The sequence below is a fragment of the Pleurodeles waltl genome, chromosome 9, assembly GCF_031143425.1.
Source record: "Pleurodeles waltl isolate 20211129_DDA chromosome 9, aPleWal1.hap1.20221129, whole genome shotgun sequence".
NCBI classification, from domain to species: Eukaryota; Metazoa; Chordata; class Amphibia; order Caudata; family Salamandridae; genus Pleurodeles; species Pleurodeles waltl.
This window is the reverse complement of record NC_090448.1, coordinates 1090498472-1090519934: the sequence shown is the minus strand read 5'-3', so window position 1 is coordinate 1090519934 and position 21463 is coordinate 1090498472. Positions and strand designations below refer to the sequence as shown.

The 21463-nt window shown below is 44.0% G+C and overlaps 1 protein-coding gene across 1 annotated transcript in view; it reads left to right on the top strand.

Moving 5' to 3' along the window:
- EHD4 (EH domain containing 4) overlaps positions 1-21111 on the top strand; it is a 177570-nt gene extending 156459 nt beyond the window's left edge. Inside the window, exon 6 of the mRNA XM_069208775.1 lies at positions 16427-21111. Coding sequence (XP_069064876.1) covers positions 16427-16963 — 537 coding nt within the window. The 3' untranslated portion in view covers positions 16964-21111. The remainder of the gene's footprint in view (positions 1-16426) is intronic.
- The last annotated feature ends 352 nt before the right edge of the window (positions 21112-21463 follow it).

The following is a 21463-nucleotide window of genomic DNA, read 5'->3' as shown; positions in this document are numbered from 1 at the left end:
ACGGAGGAGGCTGCTTCCTTTCATGCTATGGTGAGGAAGGCAGCGAGCTTTTTGGACCTGCCTTTGCCGGTGGCAGAGGCGAAGCAGAATTTGCTGACAGAGGTATTGCATCCGGCCTCTGCTGCAGCTGAGCCTCTCTTGCCATTTAATGAGGCTTTGCTGGATCCGGTGTTGGTGTGGAAGAAGCCGGTGTCTTCCTCGGCCGTTCATAGGGCTGTGGCCAGGAGGTATCGAGCTGCACCATCTGACCCTGGCTTTCTCTCTAGACACCCTACGCCGGAGAGCTTGGTGGTGCAAGCCTCCTGTTCCTCAAAGTCAGCGCCTGGTTCCTTCCCGACGGTGCCTGGAGACAGAGACTCCAAGAAACTGGATGCGCAGTCCAAGAAAATATTTTCGTCATGCAGTTTGGCGTTGAAGGCCACCAACGCAACGTGCATTCTGGGGAGGTACATCCATGCTCTGATGGATGATATTTCGTCTTCATTTACGGAGCTTCCCCAGGGTCTCTTGGATGTGGTCTCGGACGCCCAGGCTGCCGCGACCCAGATTATCCAGTCTGGGCTGGACACGACCGACTCGGTGGCCAGGGCGATGGGCACGGCTGTGGTGGCAAGAAGACAGGCCTGGCTCCGAAACTCAGGGTTCTCTGCGGATGTGCAGTCGACCCTGCTGGACCTCCCGTTTGATGGGGACAGACTGTTTGGAGCCAAGGCAGATTCGGCCTTGGAACGATTTAAGGAGAGCAGAGCCACAGCCAAATCGTTAGGACTGCAAGCTCCTTCTTCCTCTGCCTCTTCTAGAATTTTCAGGAGGTTTCGGGGATTTGGGCGTGGCTCTTATTCCTCTTCCTTTCGGGGGAGGTTCCAGCAACCCGCCTCTTCCCTCCCCTATAGGTCATTTAGAGGGAGGGGGAGGGGTGGGGTCTGTACCAGAGGAGCCTCTCAACAGCACTCTGCCTCTTCCTCGTCCTCTGGAGGGGTGCAGCAGGGGAAGCAGCCTTAGGCTTCCACCGTTTCCCACTCACTCCTCTCCTGTAGGGGGAAGATTACAGCATTTTCTCCACAAGTGGAAGTCTATCACAACGGACACTTGGGTTCTCGGCATTTTGGGAAAGGCTTCGCCCTTCCCTTTCGGGAGTTCCCGCCCCTCATCCCGCCCCGCCCATCTTATTGTTCAGAAGAACACCTCCTGTTGCTAGAACAGGAGGTTCAAGTCCTCCTTTCAAAGGGTGCGGTAGAGTTGGTCCCAGAGCAGGAAAAGAGTCGAGGTTGTTACTCAAGATACTTCCTGATTCCCAAAAAGGATGGTCAGTTGAGACCAATCCTGGATCTGAGGATCTTGAATTGGTTCCTCAAACAGGAAAAGTTCAAGATGCTGACCCTAGCACAGGTGCTTTTGGCGTTGAACAAGGAAGATTGGATGGTGTCTGTCGACTTGCAGGATGCTTACTTTCATATCCCGATACTCAAGTCGCACAGGAAGTATCTCCGGTTTGTGGTAGGGTCGCAGCACTATCAGTTTGCGGTCCTCCCGTTTGGTCTTACTTCAGCACCTCGAGTCTTCACAAAGGTGATGTCAGTGGTTGCGGCGGAGCTCAGAAGGAAGGGGATAGCAGTATTCCCTTACTTGGACGACTGGTTGATCAAAGCCAAGTCCCCGGAGCTTGTGTTGCATCATCTGCAGTCAACAACCCAGTTGTTGTTCGACCTGGGCTTTTCGGTGAACGTGCCCAAATCTCACCTGGAGCCCTCTCAGCGCCTCCTGTTCATAGGGGCAGTACTGGATACAACATTGAGTCGAGCCTTTCCTCCGCCTCAGCGGATTCAAGATATTCAGGAATTGGTTCCAATGTTTCGAAATGGAGCGGTAGTTCCAGTCCTCAAGGTCCTTCGTCTGCTCGGTCTGTTCGCCTCCTGCATTCTGTTGGTCACGCATGCTCGCTGGCACATGAGGGCTCTTCAGTGGTGCCTCCGAAGGCAGTGGTCTAAACACAAGGGAGATTTAGAAGGTACTGTCAAGATCTCCAGAGATGCTGCTGTGGAATTGAAGTGGTGGATTGCGGGCAACAATCTTTCACTGGGAAAGCCGTTCGCGCAGTCGCCACCAGTGGCCACGGTAATAACGGATGCTTCCACCCTAGGATGGGGAGCTCATCTGGGGGATCTGGAGATCAAAGGGCTTTGGTCTCCAGAGGAACAGGTGTTTCATATCAATCTGTTGGAGTTACGGGCTGTACGTCTGGCTCTCAAGGCCTTCCTCCCATCCCTTCGTGGTCAGTCGGTACAGGTCCTGACGGACAATACTACCACGATGTGGTACATAAACAAACAGGGAGGAGTAGGGTCGTACCTTCTCTGCAGAGAAGCTCTTCGGCTATGGTCCTGGGCAAAGGACCATCAGATTTGCTTGGTGGCAAATCATCTGGCCTGGGTCTTGAATGTACGTGCGGACAGTCTCAGTCGCCAATTCTCGGCAGACCACGAGTGGCGTCTCCATCCAGATCAAGTCTGTTTAATCTTCCAGATGTGGGGGTTTCCTCGGATAGATCTGTTTGCCACTCGGGAGAACGCGCATTGCCCGTTATTCTGCAGCCTCCAGTATCCGATGCAGGGAGCGTTGGGGGACGCGTTTCAGATAACCTGGTGCGACCAGTTGCTTTACGCGTTTCCCCCCATACCCTTGATTCCTCGAGTGTTGAGGAAAATTCGCCAAGACCGGGCCCAAGTCATCTTAATAGCTCCGGATTGGCCAAGGAGGGTATGGTACTCCGACCTTCTCCAACTCTCACTGTGCCCTCCGCTCCGTCTCCCTCTCAGGGCAGACCTCCTCTCGCAGTCGCAGGGGCAGGTTTTACACCCCAACCTCCAGAGTCTGCACCTACATGCTTGGAGATTGAACGGGGCAACCTGAGTTCCTTCTCTCTCCCGCCTGATGTAGTGGATGTTATCTTAGCGGCCAGGCGACACTCCACTAAATCTATCTATGCTAATAGGTGGTCTAAATTTGTTATGTGGTGTGGAGAGAGACAGATTGATCCCTTACATGCTCATCTGTCACATGTTTTGTCTTTTGCACTGTCTCTAGCGCAGAAAGGTTGTGCAGTGGCTACCATTAAGGGTTATTTGTCGGCCTTGTCAGCCTTCATTTGTCTTCCAGACCAACCGTCGTTATTTAAATCCCCTATTGTTCTCAGATTCTTGAAAGGTCTTCTGAATCAATATCCTCCAAAACCATTCGTTATGCCTCAATGGGATTTGTCCTTGGTCCTGACTTTCCTTATGGGGTCCCCTTTTGAGCCTATGCATTCTTGCCCTTTAAGGTATTTGGTTATTAAAACAGTATTCCTGGTAGCTATAACATCTGCAAGGAGAGTGAGTGAGTTGCAGGCCTTATCGGTTAAACCCCCTTATATAACGTTTTATGGGGATAAGGTGGTGTTGAGGACCAAGGCTGCTTTCCTTCCGAAGGTTGTTTCACCCTTCCATTTGGCTCAGACAATTACTTTGTCCACGTTTTATCCTCCGCCTCATCCTTCAAAGGAGGAAGAAAGACTACATCGCCTGGACCCAAAAAGGGCGTTGAGCTTCTATATCGACAGAATGAAGGATATCAGGCTGGAGGATCAGCTGTTTGTCGGATACGTGGGCAAGAGGAGAGGAGAGGCAGTCCACAAGAGAACACTCTCCAGGTGGGTTGTTCTTTGCATTAAAATCTGTTACTCTTTGGCAAAGAAGGATCCGCCTGAGGGCATTAGAGCTCATTCCACCAGAGCTAAGTCGGCCTCTTCGGCCTTGGCCAGGGGTGTTCCTGTGGTCGACATCTGCAAGGCCGCAACTTGGTCGTCCCTTCACACTTTTGTGAAACATTACTGTTTGGACTCTGAGGTCAGAAGGGACGGTCATTTTGCACGGTCAGTGCTGCAGGATTTCTTGGTTTGACCATTTAGGCACCCACCGCCGGGCGTGGTACTGCTTTGGGACTCTATTCATTAGGTGAGGAATCCACAGGTAGTTGTATCCATCAGAAGAACGAGTTACTTACCTTCGGTAACGACTTTTCTGGTGGATACATTAGCTACCTGTGGATTCCTCACGGTCCCACCCGCCTCCCCGTTGCCTTTTTGGTCTCTCCAAGCAATCCTTGAGTGTGCTCCTTTTGGTCTTCAAAGTTGCAATACATTTTGCATATATGATATTTGTATATATGTGTATATTTATATATAAATCTATATATATTGTGTATATACATGATTCGTATGTATAAATATATTTATTTGTTAAAAAAAAAAAAAAAAAAAAGTTATATTAAATCTACAGCTATTTTATTGCAATGTTGTGTGATTTACAATATTAAGAGATGTTGCTTTGCTCTTTCATTACATTGGGTTATTATTATTCTCATGCACGTAAAAAATGTTGGTACTGTCATCGGCACGTCGGCGAGGACCTCTTATTGCCTGTATGACGTCAGACGGCATCGCGTGGGCAAGAGTGACGTCCTCGTCGACGTGCAGAGACTAGTAAGAAGATTTCCGTCGAATGCTGGCCCCATGGGAGTATTCATTAGGTGAGGAATCCACAGGTAGCTAATGTATCCACCAGAAAAGTCGTTACCGAAGGTAAGTAACTCGTTCTTCTTGACATTAAAGTACGTATTGAAAATAATAAAATAGAGACTACATTGTTTAGAAAAGTCACAGCTTGGAATAGCATTCTTCATGCCAAAAGTTATCACCCCCAACCTTTGATAAATAACATTCTCTTTGGAGAGTTCTTGAGAGCAAAAAGGATTTGCAGTAAAGAGGATGATTATCTAAATGTCCAAGCAGACATGATTGAGAGATTAAAACAGAGAGGATATACCAGCGACACATTACAAGTGCTGTGAGAGCTAAATCCCGCTCTAGGGACCAGTTGCTTTTCACTTCAGGACAAAGGGGTAATGACTTGAATAAGAATAGTGATACCCATAAGGATACAGCCAATGTGAGATATATAACTACTTTTAACACGGCACATGAATCCATCAGAAAGATGTTACAGAAACATTGGCACATGTTAAAAAGTGATCCTGTGATTGGCATGAATCTGAAAAAAAGACCCATGATAACGTATAGAAAAGGGATATCCATGAGAAGTGTCCTGGTGAAAAGTGACGTACGGCAAGATAAAATCTCCCAAAAAATTTCCCAAAGCAGTTGGCTTACATCTTTAAATGGATTTTTCAAATGTGCCAAATGCAAAGCTTGCAAAAATGGGAAGAATATTAAAACCATCAGACAAGGGGACAGAACGATACACACAATAAAAGGCAGATATGACTGCAAAAGTGAATGTCATCTAAATTTTAAAATGTAGCTGTCCTAAGATATACGTAGGGAGCACTAAACTACAGGTACATAAAAGAATTCTCCAACATTTCAGAGCAATAGCCAATAAAGACAATTCTTACCCAGTCGCCAGACATGTACATGAGGTCCATAGTGGCAGAATTGAAGATGTCAAATACAGCGTAATTGATGGGATAAGAAAAGATGTCTGTGGAGGGGATAGGGAGAAAAACTTGAGAAAGTTAGAGTCCAGATATATCCTTACACTAGATTCAAGAGAACAAGCGGGATTGAACTCCAGTGAGGAATTATATATCCATCTGAGTTAATATATGCAGCTAATATTATCTTTTCTCCCAATTGAGCTATCTCGCACCCCCCCCCCCCCCAAAAAAAAAATCTATACATAACACTATAATGCATTAATGAGTTTTTTCACCCATGAGATGTTGTAGATATAACTGTCTAAAAACATTATATTTGGCTAATGAGTGGGGGGATGTGGATATACTCCATGATATGGTGCTCTTATTTGGAATCATTAACATGTTTAAATTTATACCTTGAAATTCAAGATTAGTTCCTTTGTTTCTTGTAGCTCAATGATTTTTTGGCCTTATTATTTATTATTTAGTTATTTTATCCATTATTTCATTGTTGATATTTATCATAATTATTTTTCACAGTCATTTGTTATTGTTAGTTTTTCGCATTCTGAAAGTGGGTTTTTGCAACAGACGACCAAAACGTTAGTAGACTTGTGATTCATGATTTATTAGCTTGGGGTTTTATATATTTTGCACAATTATATGTATTATATTCAATCTACTGTGTTGCTTTAAATGAAGTACGTGTCACATGTCAAACATGATATATAAAGGGGGCCAAAATGGCGGCCCCACAGGTTGAGAAAGGCTGAGACGCCGAAACGCGTTCCTGTGTGGATTGAATTAAATCCCATTTATACTTTCACGGAGTGCCGGTTGCCTTATTTATGCATAAGGGAGTGTTTTTATATATATATATATATAGTGTGCATTTTTAAATGTGTATTCTTATAAGTATTTATATTGATATTATTTGTTAATTATATTTGAATAAAATTTGTATAAAGGCTTTCATTGATGCAATTGTAGTGAATAAGTGATGTCGGTTATGACCTATTAGCCTCAAAGGCATGTAAAAAATGGTGTAAACTGACACCAGCACGCCGGCAAGGACCTCTTATTGCCACGATGAGGTCAGATGGAGTCGTGTGGAGTCGGGCAATTGTGACATCCTCGCCGACGTGCAGAGCTGGAAAGAAAATTTCTGTTGAATGCTGCGCACTGGGGAACATTCATTAGGTGGGGAATCCACAGGTAGCTAGTGTGTATCCACCAGAAAAAGCGTTACTAAAGGTAAGTAACTTGTTCTTCTTTACCCCATATAATGACAATTACATAAAATGCATGGGATCCAGGTACTGTTGATGATTTCTTGTAACTACCTTCATGCACACTAGTGACATTCCAATACTTTAATTCCTCATTTTTGCAAAAGGATCACAATAGGGGTCATCACTTCAGTCCACAGCCTCCTATGATTTATGTCCTGCTTTGTCTCCTGACTTCCTTAGACAATCCTTACCACCATTACCATTTTGAGATTCCATTTGTTGTGCCCTAACCAGTTGCTGCATCAGTAATGCTTCAACCTTTACAACACCCTTTGCAGCCAACATTCTCTCAGCAGTCACAGCACCTCCAATGGGATCCTATAATTAATCTTCCAGAACGACAGGTGCCACTTGCTGTAGTATTAATACTACATCTGAAACCTTATTTTCTAGTGAAAGTGACCTACAAACTGGTGTTGATTATGATGGTTTTGTCAAGAATACTGAGGATGAAAACAATAGTGCTGATTATGATGATGTTAATCACAATAATGATCTCCAGGATTGTCCAGATTTGTCCAAACTTCCCACATGGTAACTCACTCGCAGCACCAAGACCGACAGTCCAGAACCCATTCAAGAAGATTTCACTCAAACTTCCCTTCCTCCATATTTAAAAAAATCTTGCTTTCTTCAAGTAAGTCTATTCAGGTCGGTTCAGTTTTGGAGGAATCTGTTAACTTCATCTATTAATGTAGCAAGACTTGAGAAAAATTTTGAGCGTATGACGCTGCGCTTAGCCATTTATTGAATCAAACTAAGATGGCTTCAGACATGTCAGCCACAGCATAGCGTGGTTGAAGGAGTCTGTCATCTTATTGCACAGCACTTTCAGGTAGAAAATGCCACAAGTGGGGCATTTGGGTGAGTGCATTAGTACTCGCCAATATAAAGGTAGCCAGTACTCTTGCAAATTTTTGCGAATTCAAAGAAAATGCCTTTGAAGAACTATGAGTGCAAGTAAGTAAGGGCCAGATTTACGTAGCTTTTTGTTGGTCGCAAACTGGCTGATTCGCAGAATCTGCTCGTTTGCGACCCACAAAAAGCATTTCCCTATGTACAAATCCCTATTTTGCGAGTTGGTATGCTGTTACAGACTTGCAGAACAGGATTTGCAACTTGCTATTAGAAAGGGGGGCTGTAGGAAGTTGGCTCTGTATGTACTATTTCAAAGTAAGAAATAGCATGCACAGAGTCCAAGGGTTCCCCTTAGAGGTAAGATAGTGGCAAAAAGAGATCATTCTAATGCTCTATTTTGTGGTAGTGTGGTCGAGCAGTAGGCTTATCAGAGGGTAGTGTTAAGCATTTGTTGTACACACACAGGTAATAAATTAGGAACACACACTCAGACAATTCCAGGCCAATAGGTTTTATATAGAAAAATATATTTTCTTAGTTTATTTTAAGAACCATAAGTTCAAGATTTACAAACACTACTTTAAATGACAGGTTTTTCACTCGGGTATCTTATGAACTTTGAATTATCACAATAGCATGTACAGTTTTGGCAATAAGCTATTTTAAAAGTGGACACTGTGCAAAAATCAACAGTTCCTGGGGGAGGTAAGTAAATGTTAAGTTCACAGGTAAGTAAAACACTTACAGGGTTCAACGTTGGGTCCAAGGTAGCCCACCGTTGGGGGTTCAAGGCAACCCCAAAGTTACCACACCAGCAGCCCAGGGCCGGTCAGGTGCAGATGTCAAAGTGGTGCCCAAAACACATAGGCTTCAATGGAAATAGGGGTGCCCCGGTTCCAGTCTGCCAGCAGGTAAGTACCCGTGACTTCGGAGGACAGAACAGGGGGGTTTGTAGGGCACTGGGGGGGACACAAGCAGGCACAGAAAGTACACCCTCAGTGGCACAGGGGCTGCCGGGTGCAGAGTGCAAACAGGCGTCGGGTTTTCAATAGGAAGCAGTGGGGAGACCCGGGGTTCTCTTCAACAATGCAGGCAGGCACAGGGGGAGCTCCTCGGGGTAGCCACCACCTGGGCTAGGCAGAAGGTCGCCTGGGGGTCGCTCCTGCACTGGAGTTCGGTTCCTTCAGGTCCTGGGGGCTGCGGGTGCAGAGTGGTTTCCAGGCGTCTGGTTCCTTGAAGCAGGCAGTCGCAGTCAGGGGGAGCCTCTGGATTTCCTCTGCAGGCATCGCTGCGGGGGCTGGGGGGGGGGGGGGGGGGTCAACTCTGGCTATTCACGGTCTCACAGTCGCCGGGGAGTCCTTCCTGTAGTGTTGGTTTTCCGCAGGTCGAGCCGGGGGCGTCGAGTGCAGAGTGGAAAGTCTCACGCTTCCGACGGGAAACATGTGGTCTTTAAAAGTTGCTTCTTTGTTGCAAAGTTGCAGGTTTGTTGAACAGGGCCGCTGTCCTTCGGGGCTTCTTGGTCCTTTTAGATGCAGGGTAGTCCTCTGATTCTACAGAGGTCGCTGGACCCTGAGGGATGCGTCGCTGTTGCAGTTTTTCTTGAAGTGGGGAGCAGTTGTCTGTCTTCTCTGCAGGGCTTCAGGACACCAGTCCTTCTTCTTCTTAGTTTGCAGGAATCTATCTTCCTCGGTTCTGGGGGCCCCTAAATACTCAATTCAGGGGTGTGTTTAGGTCTGGGAGGATAGTAGCCAATGGCTACTAGCCCTGAGGGTGGCTACACCCTCTTTGTGCCTCCTCCCTGTGGGGAGGGGGGCACATCCCTAATCCTATTGAGGGAATCCTCCATCTGCAAGATGGAGGATTTCTAGAAGTCAGTCTCACCTCAACTCAGGACAGGCTTTGTTCCTGGCCACAGAGTGACAAAGGCACTTTCCCGATGTGGCCAGCAACATGTCTGGTGTGTGACAGGCTGGCAAAAACTAGTCAGCCCTCACTGGAAGTCGGTATGTTTTCAGGGGGCATCTCTAAGATGCCCCTCTGGGTGTATTTTTACAATAAAGTGCACACTGGCATCAGGGCCCTTGGTACCAGTAACAAGGGACTTACCTGGGTGCCAGGGTTGTGCCAATTGTGGAGACAAAGGTACAGTTTTAGGGAAAGAACACTGGTGCTGGGGCCTGGTTAGCAGTCCTCAGCACATTTTCAAGTCATAACTTAGCATCAGCAAAGGCAAAAAGTCAGGGGGTAACCATACAAAGGAGGCATTTCCTTACAGTGGCGTTCCGGGGGCGTCCCTTCCTAATTGTGACTCGCAGGGGGATGTATGATTGTTTTGTGACCGTTAATGCAGCCACAAAACAATCACAGTTAACGCCAATTTCAAATTGGTGTTAACCCATTCGCAAATAGGAAGGGGTTCCCATGGAGCCCCTTCCCCTTTGTGAACGGTAGCGAAAAAATATTTCTCTCGTAGGGGTATTTCCATGATAGTCATAAGCATTGAATATTCCCCGCCCGCCTGCGGGGACTCCAGAGCACTTTTTCCAATATGACTTCTTAAGTGTCCATGTTCGCCTTACTTTAGAAAAGCCTGTCAAATCACTTAAGCATGTTCCTGTGCAGCCTATAGGAAAGGCTACAGTGTTCAAACTTCTTCATCCAGTTTGTCCTTTAGGTAAATGCATTTAAATGCCTGAACAATTGAATATATTTTTCAGAAAAATTCCTTCACAAACTTTTTTTCTATGAAGGAGTGCAGAGCAGTGTAGCCCATAGGCTGCCATTAGTAATGAAGAAAAAGGAGACTATGCCTTTAAGAACAGCCAGTCCTCCAGTATCCCATCATGCCTAGAGAGAGGCAGTAACTCCGTTCGACATCAAGGCACCTCACGACGTCTAAGAATCCACGACGCCGAGGAGCAGATTGACGTCATTGGAATCGACGTCGAGAAGGAAACGTAGAAATCAGGTGTCCAGAGGTCCTGCACAGCGTCGACGTCCATCAAGGAGAGCATCGACGTCTAGGAGACACAAGTGAAGAAGAATTTATTCTTCCTCAGAGCGCTCTACTTCGGTAGTGCTGCTTCCCTCGCCGCCTTCTACTCGCACATCTCCTCATGCATCTCCTCCACCAGATTTGCCACCAACTTCACCTCAGTCACAGACGCCGCGGCCTACGGATCAGGATTTACTGGCACCTGCACCACTTCCAGTTGCACCACTTCCATTCCCTCAAGTGCCGATCAGTGTCCCAGCAAGACTGCTCTACATTGCGCCACCGTTCACGTCATGGCCATGATTCAGCCTGCTCAAAATCTCACCGCAGATCTAGACGTAGATCAGGTTCAAGGGGTTGTGATAGAGATTCTTGGTCTTCTACCAGAGACTACTCCCCAGCCTTATCGGATTTACCCCACCTCGGTCCTCGGCAGTTGATGATATTAACACCTTTCATGAAGTTCAGGTCCGAGGTGCGTCAAAACTTAACATTTGATGGTTGCCCCTACACCATCTACGTCGGTCATATTTGAGACTCTCCAACAGCATACAGCCGCCAGACCTTTGCTACCTCTAGTACCTGGCCTCTTCGAGCCTGCTATGGAAGTCTGCACCATCTAGACTGCAGAAAAAGTATTGTCCTCCTGAACAAGATTCTGTGTTTTTGCGTTCTGACCCTCCACCGGATTCAGTGGTTATATTGGCAGCTTGCAAAGCTCACGCTACCTCTCCGTCTTCCACCTCTCCCCCGGATAAAGAGAGTAAAAGACTAGATTCAACAGGCCGTAAAGTCTGCAGTTCGGCTGCATCATCCATGAAAACTGAAAGCTCCACAGCCCTTTTGGGCACAAACAATAGGTCCTTGTGGGATTCCATATTACAGTTTGCAGAGCATCTCCCGAGAGATCACAGAGAGGATTTCTTAGAAATAGCCAAGGAGGGCGCTATGGTCTCCAATCAGATCATCACTGCAGCAGCGGACGTGTCTTTACTCTCAGCACATTCATATTGTCATGGGGTGGCACTGAGGAGACATTCATGGCTGGCGCTTACTTCATTGAAGTCGGATGCTTAGCAACGCATTATAAATCTGCCATTTTCGGGCTCTACTCTATTCGGATCCCATGCAGATGACGAAATGGCAAGGATGAAGGCTGAGGTGGACACAGTAAAAAGCAGTGGGTCTTGACAAGCCTAAGGAATAACGAAGGTCCTTCCGACCTTTCCAATGCCGCTACACCACGCAGAGGGTTCAAACCCCTCAATGGGCCCCTACAAGATCTCACCAGCAGTACCAACGATCTTATCAGCCTCAGCGTAAAGCACAGAGAGGACAATCGACCCATCAGCCCATTCAGGGTTCCCGACAACTTCGAAACCCTGAGAATTTCCTCCCCCCAACTTCGTTAACCACTCTAGTGGGGGTGGAGCGTCACTAATTGCCTGGTAGAGTGGAAAAGAATTACAACAAACTCTTGGGTCTTCAACGTTGTACATAATGGATATTGTCTCAGGTTTTCCACACCACCTCCAACCATTCCGCCAAAACCCTCAACTGCGCACCTCGACCTCTTAAAGGCAGATGTTTCCATCCTCCTCGAAAAGAGAGCAGAGGAATCGGTTCCCCTCAACCAACGAGGGAAGGGCATTTACTCCAAATACTTTCTCATCTCAAAGAAGGACAAGAGGGAATTCAGACCCACTCTAGACCTCAAAATTGCCATCAAATGGGTCCGAAAGGAAAAGTTCAGGATGCTATCCTTACACCAGATATATCCTCTGATTCAGCAAGGGGACTGGCTTTGCTCAGTGGATCTACACGATGCGTATTTTCACATCCCCATTGCGAAGAAGCATCGGAAATTCCTGAGGTTTGTTGTGGGTCAAGATCACTTCCAATACACTGTCCTACCATTCGGTCTCAGGTCAGCACCCAGAACCTTTTCCAAGTGCATGGCGGTGGTGGCAGCACATCTCAGAAAAAATTGGATTTTCATATACCCATATCTGGACGACTGGCTAATCAAAGCATCCAACTATGCAGAAGCCAAACTGCATTTCCAGATGACCTGCTATCTCCTGTATCGGTTAGGCCTTCATGTCAACTTTCACAAGTCAACGCCAGTTCCTGTACAGAAGTTAAACTACTTAGGAGCTACCATAGACACACTGCAGGCAAAAGTGTGTCCATCAGAGGAACTACGTTTATCCATTCTCCGGAAGGGTCGGGCTCTCTGATCAATGCGTCACCCAGCAGTGCGAACTGTCTCCTCACTTCTCGGCTCCATGGCCTCCTGCATCTTTCTGACACTCAACGCTCGCCTCCACATGCGACTGCTTCAGGAATGCCTGGAGGACCAATGGAATCAACTGTCGGGGAACTGGGAAGACCAAATTCGTCTGTCCACCCATGCAATCAGATCTCTAACTTGGTGGTGTTCTCCAGCCAATCTCCTAAAGGGGATGCCGTTCCGTACACAGGCTCCAGCACAGACTATTGTGACAGATTCCTCTCTCCTCGAATAGGGAACTCATATCGATCATCTGGAAATAAAAGGTCGATGGTCCCCCAAGGAATCATTATACCACATCAATCTCCTAGAGCTATGGGCGGTACACCTAGCTCTCAACGCCTTTCTCCCCTCAATCACCACCGACAACTTGCTGGTACAGACAGACAATACCACCACTATGTACTATCTGAACAAGCAAGGGGGCACCAGATCCAGAGTCATGTCTCAAGAGTCCCAGACAATATGGCACTGGCTCCTAGCCAGGAAATTGAGCATAGTGGCAACCTACCTTCCAGGGGTTCAGAATGTGCAAGCGGATGCACTCAGCAGAGTTCTAGAAGGGGAACCACGAGTGGGTGCTCAACAAAGACGTTACTCAAGACATTTTCAGTTTGTGGGGCACACCTTCTATCGGCCTCTTCGCCACAGAAGAAAACAGGAAATGCTGCGCCTTCGCCGCCAGATTTTACCACCTAGAATCGCTGGGGAATGCTCTGTGGATAGACTGGTCCAACAAATTTCTGTACGCCTTTCCACCAATTCCGCTGATCCCAGCAGTCCTCCTCAAACTCTCGATGATGTCAGCCACAATGATCCTCATTGCAGCAGAGTGGCCGAGACAGTGGTGGTTCCCGGATCTCCTTCACTGATCACTCCATCCACATCTCAGGCTAACCTGCAGACCGGACCTCCTGACGAAGTTCAGAGGACAAATGAGACATCCCAATCTCTCCTCCTTGAATTTGGCAGCATGGCTCCAGAGTTAGTCCAGTATGGACATCTAAACCTTCCACAGGATTGTATGGAAATCCTAAAGGAGGAGAAAGATTCTGCATCTGGTGTTCTTCTAAGGGGATAGACCCTACATCTTGCAAAGAAGATGTCATTCTCCCATACTTGTTACATTTGGCACGATCTGGCCTGCAATAAAAGTTCATTTTGCAGCTTTGACTGCTTATAGGAAAACTCCTTCGCAAACCTCTTTCTTTAGGATTCCAGGCATTAAAGATTTCCTAGAGGGGTTAAAGGAGGTCTTTCCTCCAGTTAGGCGCCCTTCTCCACCATGGGAACTTAATGTGGTCCTTTCACGTCTAATGCAACATCCATTCGAACCCATACACAAGGCATCTCTCCAACACCTAACTTGGAAGACGGCCTTTCTAGTGGCAATCACTTCAACACAAAGGGTTAGCGAGATCCAGCCCCTCTGTACCCACGAGCCTTACACAGTATTTCACTTCTCCAAAGTAGTACTGCGAACACATCCTAAATTTCTGCCCAAGGTTATAGCCGACTTTCACATCAACCAGTCGATTTCCTTACCTACTTTTTTTTCCAAACCCTTCTACCCCAGCAGAGAGAGCTCTCCATTCTCTAGATGTTAAAAGGGTGTTAAAATTGTATCTAGATAAGACTAATTCCCTTCGGAGAACTTCACAACTGTTTGTTAATTATGGTACGGTCTGTACCAGTTTAGCCACCTCCTAACAGTCAGTATCGAGATGGATAGTCTCCTGTGTTTTATTTTGCTATCAACTAGCTAAGAAAAAACTACAGGGTAAACCAAAAGCGCATTCCACCAGAGGCAAGTCTGCAACGACTGCTTTATTGAGGAATGTTCCATTAGCAGACATTTGTAGAGCTGCCACTTGGAGATCTGTTCACAACTTTACCAAACATTATTGCCTTGACTCCGATGCTAGGGCAGATGCTCAAGTAGGACAGGCTTCTCTTAGGAACCTCTTTGCTTGAGAGAGTGTTTTCTGAGTATTCTGTCTGCTCCTCCGCATGTTATGGGATGGGCTTGCTATTCTAGTCAACGCTTATAACTATACATGGAAATCCCCTACGAGAGAAGGTATAGTTTCTTACCTGTAACTCCAGTTCTCTCGTAGGGGTATTTCCATTATAGTCACAAGCAACCTTCCCACCTCCCGGGGGAGCAGACAGATTGCTTAATTAGGGTAATCATTATTATCAGCTAAGAACTGCCTGCAAAAAGAACTGAGGTAACTGCCTCTCTCTAGGCATGATGGGATACTGGAGGACTGGCTGTTCTTAAAGGCATTCTCCTTTTCTTCATTACTAATGGCAGCCTATGGGCTACACTGCTCTGCACTCCTTCATAGGGGTTTTCTGATATAAAAAAAGGTTTGTGAAGGAATTTTTCTGAAAAATATATTCAATTGTTCAGGCATTTAAATGCATTTACCTCAAGGACAAACTGGATGAAGAAGTTTAAACACTAGCCTTTCCTATAGGCTGCATAGGAACATTCTTAAGTGATTTGGCAGGCCTTTCTGAAGTAAGGCAAACGTGGACACTTAAGAAGTTATATTGGAAAAAGTGCTCCGGGGTCCCCGCAGGCGGGCGGGGAATATTCAACGCTTATGACTATCATGGAAATACCCCTACGAAAGAACTGGAGTTACAGGTAAGAAACTATACCTTTCAGAACACGCAGTGGTCCCACGGACCACTGCCCTCTGAAAAAAATGAAACGAAAACTTTTCATTTTTCTTTTGGAAATGCAGCCTGTTTTCCTTTAAGGAAAACAGGCTGCATTTAAAAATAAATAAATAAATTAAAAAAACTGCTTTATTGAAAAGGAGTCACAGATATGGTGGTCTGCCGAGCACAGCAGGCTGCCATTCCTGTGAGTGCGGTCATTCCCAATGGGGTCGCAAATTGTAACCTATCTCATGAATATTGATGTTGAAGGTCCTTTGCAACCCCATTGGGAATCGCAAGCGGTGGACTTAACACTGTTGTACATTTTGTTTTGCGACTCGCAATTTACGATTCCCAAACGGATCGCAAATTGCGAGTCACAAAACAAAAGATCGTGCATCTGGCCCTTATTTTCCTTGTTCGTTTTAATTAGTGTAGTGTTTCAAGGAAAGTATGAATTCTTTTGCTTTGTAAGTGTGAAGTTAAATCTCTTAAAGAGACAACACAACAGGTAAATCCATTCTAATCCATCTATTGCTGTACCAGAACTTGCATAATTCATCTGTTGGCATTCTCATTAAAAAGGGCAGTTTAAACTCTCACATCAGGTTACAACACACTGTGTTTAAAGCTTTATTGATTTAGATCCCCAAGTAGATGTGTCCACTTCATTTAGCTTACAACTGGGATTATGCTGTGTCTTACAATGTGAAGGGTTTAAAAAGCCTCCATTTCAGTTGTAATTTCTTCTGTTGAAAGATTATGTAGGGTGGTATTCTGAATTTTAACACTGGAATTTTAATTCTTTGTAAAGAATGTTTTGGCCTTTGTGTTCTACAGGCACAGCTGGAGACGTACGACTTCTCTAAGTTCCACACACTAAAGCCAAAGTTGATCGAGGCAGTAGACAACATGTTAGCACATAAAATTGCTTCCTTGATGAGCATGATTCGCCAGGAAGAGAGCAGCATGCCAACTCAGATGGTACATGGTGGTGCCTTTGAAGGAACAATGGAAGGACCATTTGGTCAAGGCTATGGTGAAGGTGCTGGAGAAGGTTTGGGGGAAGAAGAATGGGTGGTTGCCAAGGACAAACCTAGCTATGATGAACTTTTCTACATGTTGTCACCAATAAATGGCAAGATCTCTGGAGTGAGTGCCAAGAAAGAAATGGTAAATTCCAAGCTACCGAACAGTGTCCTGGGGAAGATCTGGAAGTTGGCTGACTGCGATAAAGATGGAATGTTGGATGATGAGGAATTTGCCTTGGCAAAGCACTTAATAAAGATTAAACTAGAAGGGTACGAACTACCAAATGAGCTGCCCGCCCATCTTCTGCCACCATCTCACAGAAAACCAGTCTATAATGGAGAGTGATGAGTTCGGACTTTAGAGACATTGTCGTTGTTGGGACATTTTAAGGGTAAAATAAATTCCGATGCTGTTTTAGGTGTTTGAACATGGCCAAACCTTGAAATCAGGCCTCTGCTTGCTCAGAAATCCGGGCAGCATTTCCAAAAGTCATAATATGCTTTCAATCACAGAATGTGAAACATTGACAATATGATGTTTACACCAACTTCAGCAACCATTCCATTATTGAAACCACCAGCATCCCACTATATATGTTGACTTATCATCCTATATGTAGTTTTAAAAACAATATTAGCATTTCCACATTATTCTAAATTCACCTCAGTATTCCTATAGCTCTGTATGCCCTGAGTTGTTAAAGCTTTCTCACGTGTGCCTTAGCTGCATCAACATTTCACCGACACAGGACTAAATATCCCACCCATACTTTCCGAGGCTCAAAAAGAAACATATAAATGATGCTGAATAAGCACCCTGCTCAATACTTTTCTTCTCTTCCGAGCTAATTAAATGGTTGAAAGGAAGAGGAATGGTTCTTTCAGTTTCCAACTGTGTTTAGGTTACTATATGCTTGCCTTTATGGGTCTTGAATGATATGTAGGCAGTTCAAGTTTCACAAAACGTTTGTTACATAATGGGGATGTTGAGGGTTAGAAGAATGAAGGTACCCAATGCTAAGGTAGGAAGTGTAAGCGGTCCGGGTTGAAACCTGCCACTACCAGTTGGCATTTCAAGCTTTGGTTTCCTATTTTCATTATTTTTATAAATCATTGTCATTTTGAAAATTGATGATTTTGAAATATTTATAAAGTTGCAAGAAGACGTTTGTATTGTTTTTACACATACGATATTTATTAGGGAGCTGCAAAGTTGTGTGTATATATATATATGTATAGTAGCAGATCACATTTACAAATTCCTAATGGCAGGGGAGGCGACTTATTGCATAAGAAGTATTTCTGTGTGCATACCCATTTAGAGTACAAGTGTTTCCAAGGGAGGAGAATATGAATGGGTATGACCCACTTGAATAAGGAGATCTCAAAAAAGACAGATGAGCTTCTCAGATTATGATGCATGGGAACGGTTATGCTAATGGACATTAGAAAGTTTAAGATCTTAAACTAGATCATGTCCATTTTTACCTACACTATCACACAACATAAGGAATGTAGGATATCCTAATTACACTTATTTCATTTTAAGTAGCCTTTTATTACTTTATGTACACGTTAGTCTAATATGATTTAAACGGTTATTTTTTCACTTTAAGTTAGTGGTGACTTCACCTTTATTCTACTAGCAATGTCGCTTTGTGCAGAATGGTAATAAATGCTCACTTGCTATCACCTCGTACATTGGTTAGGTTAGCTTTAGACCCGAAGTCTATGCCTGCATGTGTTGCTGCAGTTCTGTTTTCCTTACATTACCTTTTACCTAAAGATAATTATATTTTATGGAGTAGTTTGTATAATATCTCAGTGTACTGAAAAATGCACCACTTCAAGTCCTTGCTGATGTTAATATCTCACACGCAGACGGCCTTTTTCTGTTTTCAGATATCAAAACACTTACTTGACCGACTGTACGCATATTAAACATTCTGCCTGTAAGTATAGCGTTGTAGAGGCTGAATGTTACCTATGTTGACCCACCTATAACAACAATTAGTATTCAATTGACAGAAGTGCATTTGAGAGTAGTGGAGCCATAGCTATTAAGAAAAATGTGAGTAGAAAACGTTGATTATTTTTACATGAAAAACTAAATGAAAGTCACCAAGGTGTTCTTTAGCCCTGCGTTCTTTGGCATCCATTGGCTTTGGCATCTGTACCTACAGTATTTTGAAATACACCTACAATGTACAGGTAGATATACAATAGTATGATATTCTCATAAACACGTTTTAAACCAATGTGTACATTTAACTCCTCACTATTTTTCTTTTTCAGCACTAGCTCCTTCTTTTTCTTCATAGAGCTGTTATTGATTGTGCCTGTACCACATCAGGTTTATTCCCTTCAACTCACCAACCATTCATGCAGCACGCTTTCCTATTGTATTTAGAAGAAATGTTCTGTTGTACCCGTCTTTTTCAAAGTGTTGTCCTGGTTTACTTACATTTCATATATTTCCTTGATAGTGTTAGCATGTCTTGACTTCTGACACATTTTTCTATTCACATAATCGGTAAGATAGCCTTCTGAACTCATGTGACCCAGTAGAGCTTTAATTCTCGCAGACTGCTACTTTTATTACATTTGTAATGCTTTGATAAGTGCTAGTACGCAAACTTTCTGTTTTCTTTTGTGGTATTTCATTAGCTTAAACTGCAAACATTTCAGCAGAGTGGTAGGACTTTCATATTTTGCCAAAGAAGAAAATATCCATTTCCTGGCTCTGAGTTGAATTCAGTTATGACAGGAGCAACATAGAGGGCACTTGAGAGTTCAGCTGACAGACGCACAAACATTCACACATCCAGGGAATACAGATTCCTGTAGATTCCCTATACAAAAACATCAACTACCCTTGGAGGAACTAATATTGCGCAACTCTCTCTGTATACCAGTTCAAGAGCTACGTAAGACTTCACAACGGATTTCCAACAAATCTCTGGAATATGCCACTCACCTCCTGATTTGTGATATCTGAATTCTGAAATAACATTCCCAAATCGAGTATTCTTGAACTTCGAATCATCTTTCTCCTCTGGCGCCCATTTTCAAAGTAGCCCAAAACAAGCTATAGCAGATACACACACCTGTCCCTCCACTGTAGTATTCTTGAACATAATGGAACCCATGGGGCTTTCCTTTCGCTATAATTTCTGCAAAGTTCAACTAATATTATTTAGAATCTACATTTACTCATAATGTTTTGTTGATCGCAGGGAAATATTTATTTACCATAGAATCATCCTTCATAGTGGCATGGTGCCTCGAAATCATAGCTCATGGTGGACCTTTGGATGTAGGTTACCTAATGATCAGATTAAACAACCTCCTTAAATATATGGTGCACATTCTGGATTTTCCAGCTGATTGTATAGAATTTTGTCACCTTCAGACTGTGATACGTGGGTATTTCAGCTGTCTTTCAGCCACAACTTATGTTAAGTGTAACAGAGGCCCGAAGGGTCTAGGCGAGTGGGTGTAGTTCCAAAACGTTGCTAATCTGCTGTAGCTTTTTTTTTTTTTTTTGGGTGGTGGAGGCAAGGGCACCTTTATGTATATACCTCTGCCAGATCAATAATGTTCAAGCCGTTTCCTGATTGCCTGATAGTACACTTTTTAATGTTTTATTGGGCTTTTAATTCATGTCACATTGTTAAATTGTCCTGTGGTATTGTAGCATTGAATGCAGAGCTCAGTGCTCATTCTAAGTTCCTTTAGTGAGTTCTGCTCGGAGACCAATTTCAGAGGATGGTTACACTTGTTGACCTGGACTACAATATGAGCACTCTATTTTTCTAGTAAATGTGCTATTTCACTTTAGAGGTGAGAATGACTGCATTGCTAATTTAAAAATTAAGAGAAAAATAAAGTATGAATGAACGGTGGATGATTGCATGAATTTTGGAAGGCAGGATTACTCAATGATGTTGAGAAGGATGTACCATATTACAGCACCATTTGAAACAATTGGCTTCATTCACTTTTACAATTACGTTATACGTTTTCTTTAAAACGGAATACAGAAAATTGCAAACAGTTTACACCTCTCCAGTTTTAGAAATTGATAACCATGTGATTGAAGGCGTGCTTTAACCCCCACAGTGTATCACATGTTGCATCCCTCAAATATAGTATTGCCTTTATTTAGTTAAACTTCTGTGGAAGTGTTGAAGGCTTAAAACATCTGAAGGCTTAGAGAAACTGTGTTCAGAGAAGTTAAAAAAAAAAGTTTCTATAAATGTAAATAATGTTTACTTTTTAGTGACATGGAGGATTGATGTTTTTCCTGGAATTTGATTTGAAAACTTGTTGTACCAATCACATTTTTAACTAAAATGTTTTATTGCTTTTCTTTTAATACATATATTTATTGTAAAGAAAATTAATTGACAAAATAGAGCAATCATAATTCAGATCGCGCTCTGGTATGTCACTGAAATATTAATAAACTAGCAGTGTGCCTTTTGAAAACAGTTTTAATTGAGCAACATATTTTCCATATTTGTCTGTTACTCTTCATATGTGCAAATTTGCATTGCATATGCAAATTCTCAGTCAATGCATTTCAAATTTATTCAGTGCTTTAAGTGTAAGTCATTTGAAATAGAATGTTATTGCTTAGAAAATCTTGTGAAAATAGTTCAGAAGATTGTTGTTCCTCCTCTAATCATTAGGCACTCCACTGCAGTACTAGGCTAGCTTAGATGTGGAACTTCGTTTTAAAACTATACACTAGTTTCAAAAGTAGGAACTGGGCACTACCCCATGTCTGTTTTTGCACACAAGTCCCCCTATCTAATAGATGAGAACAATTCAGCAGTTGTGT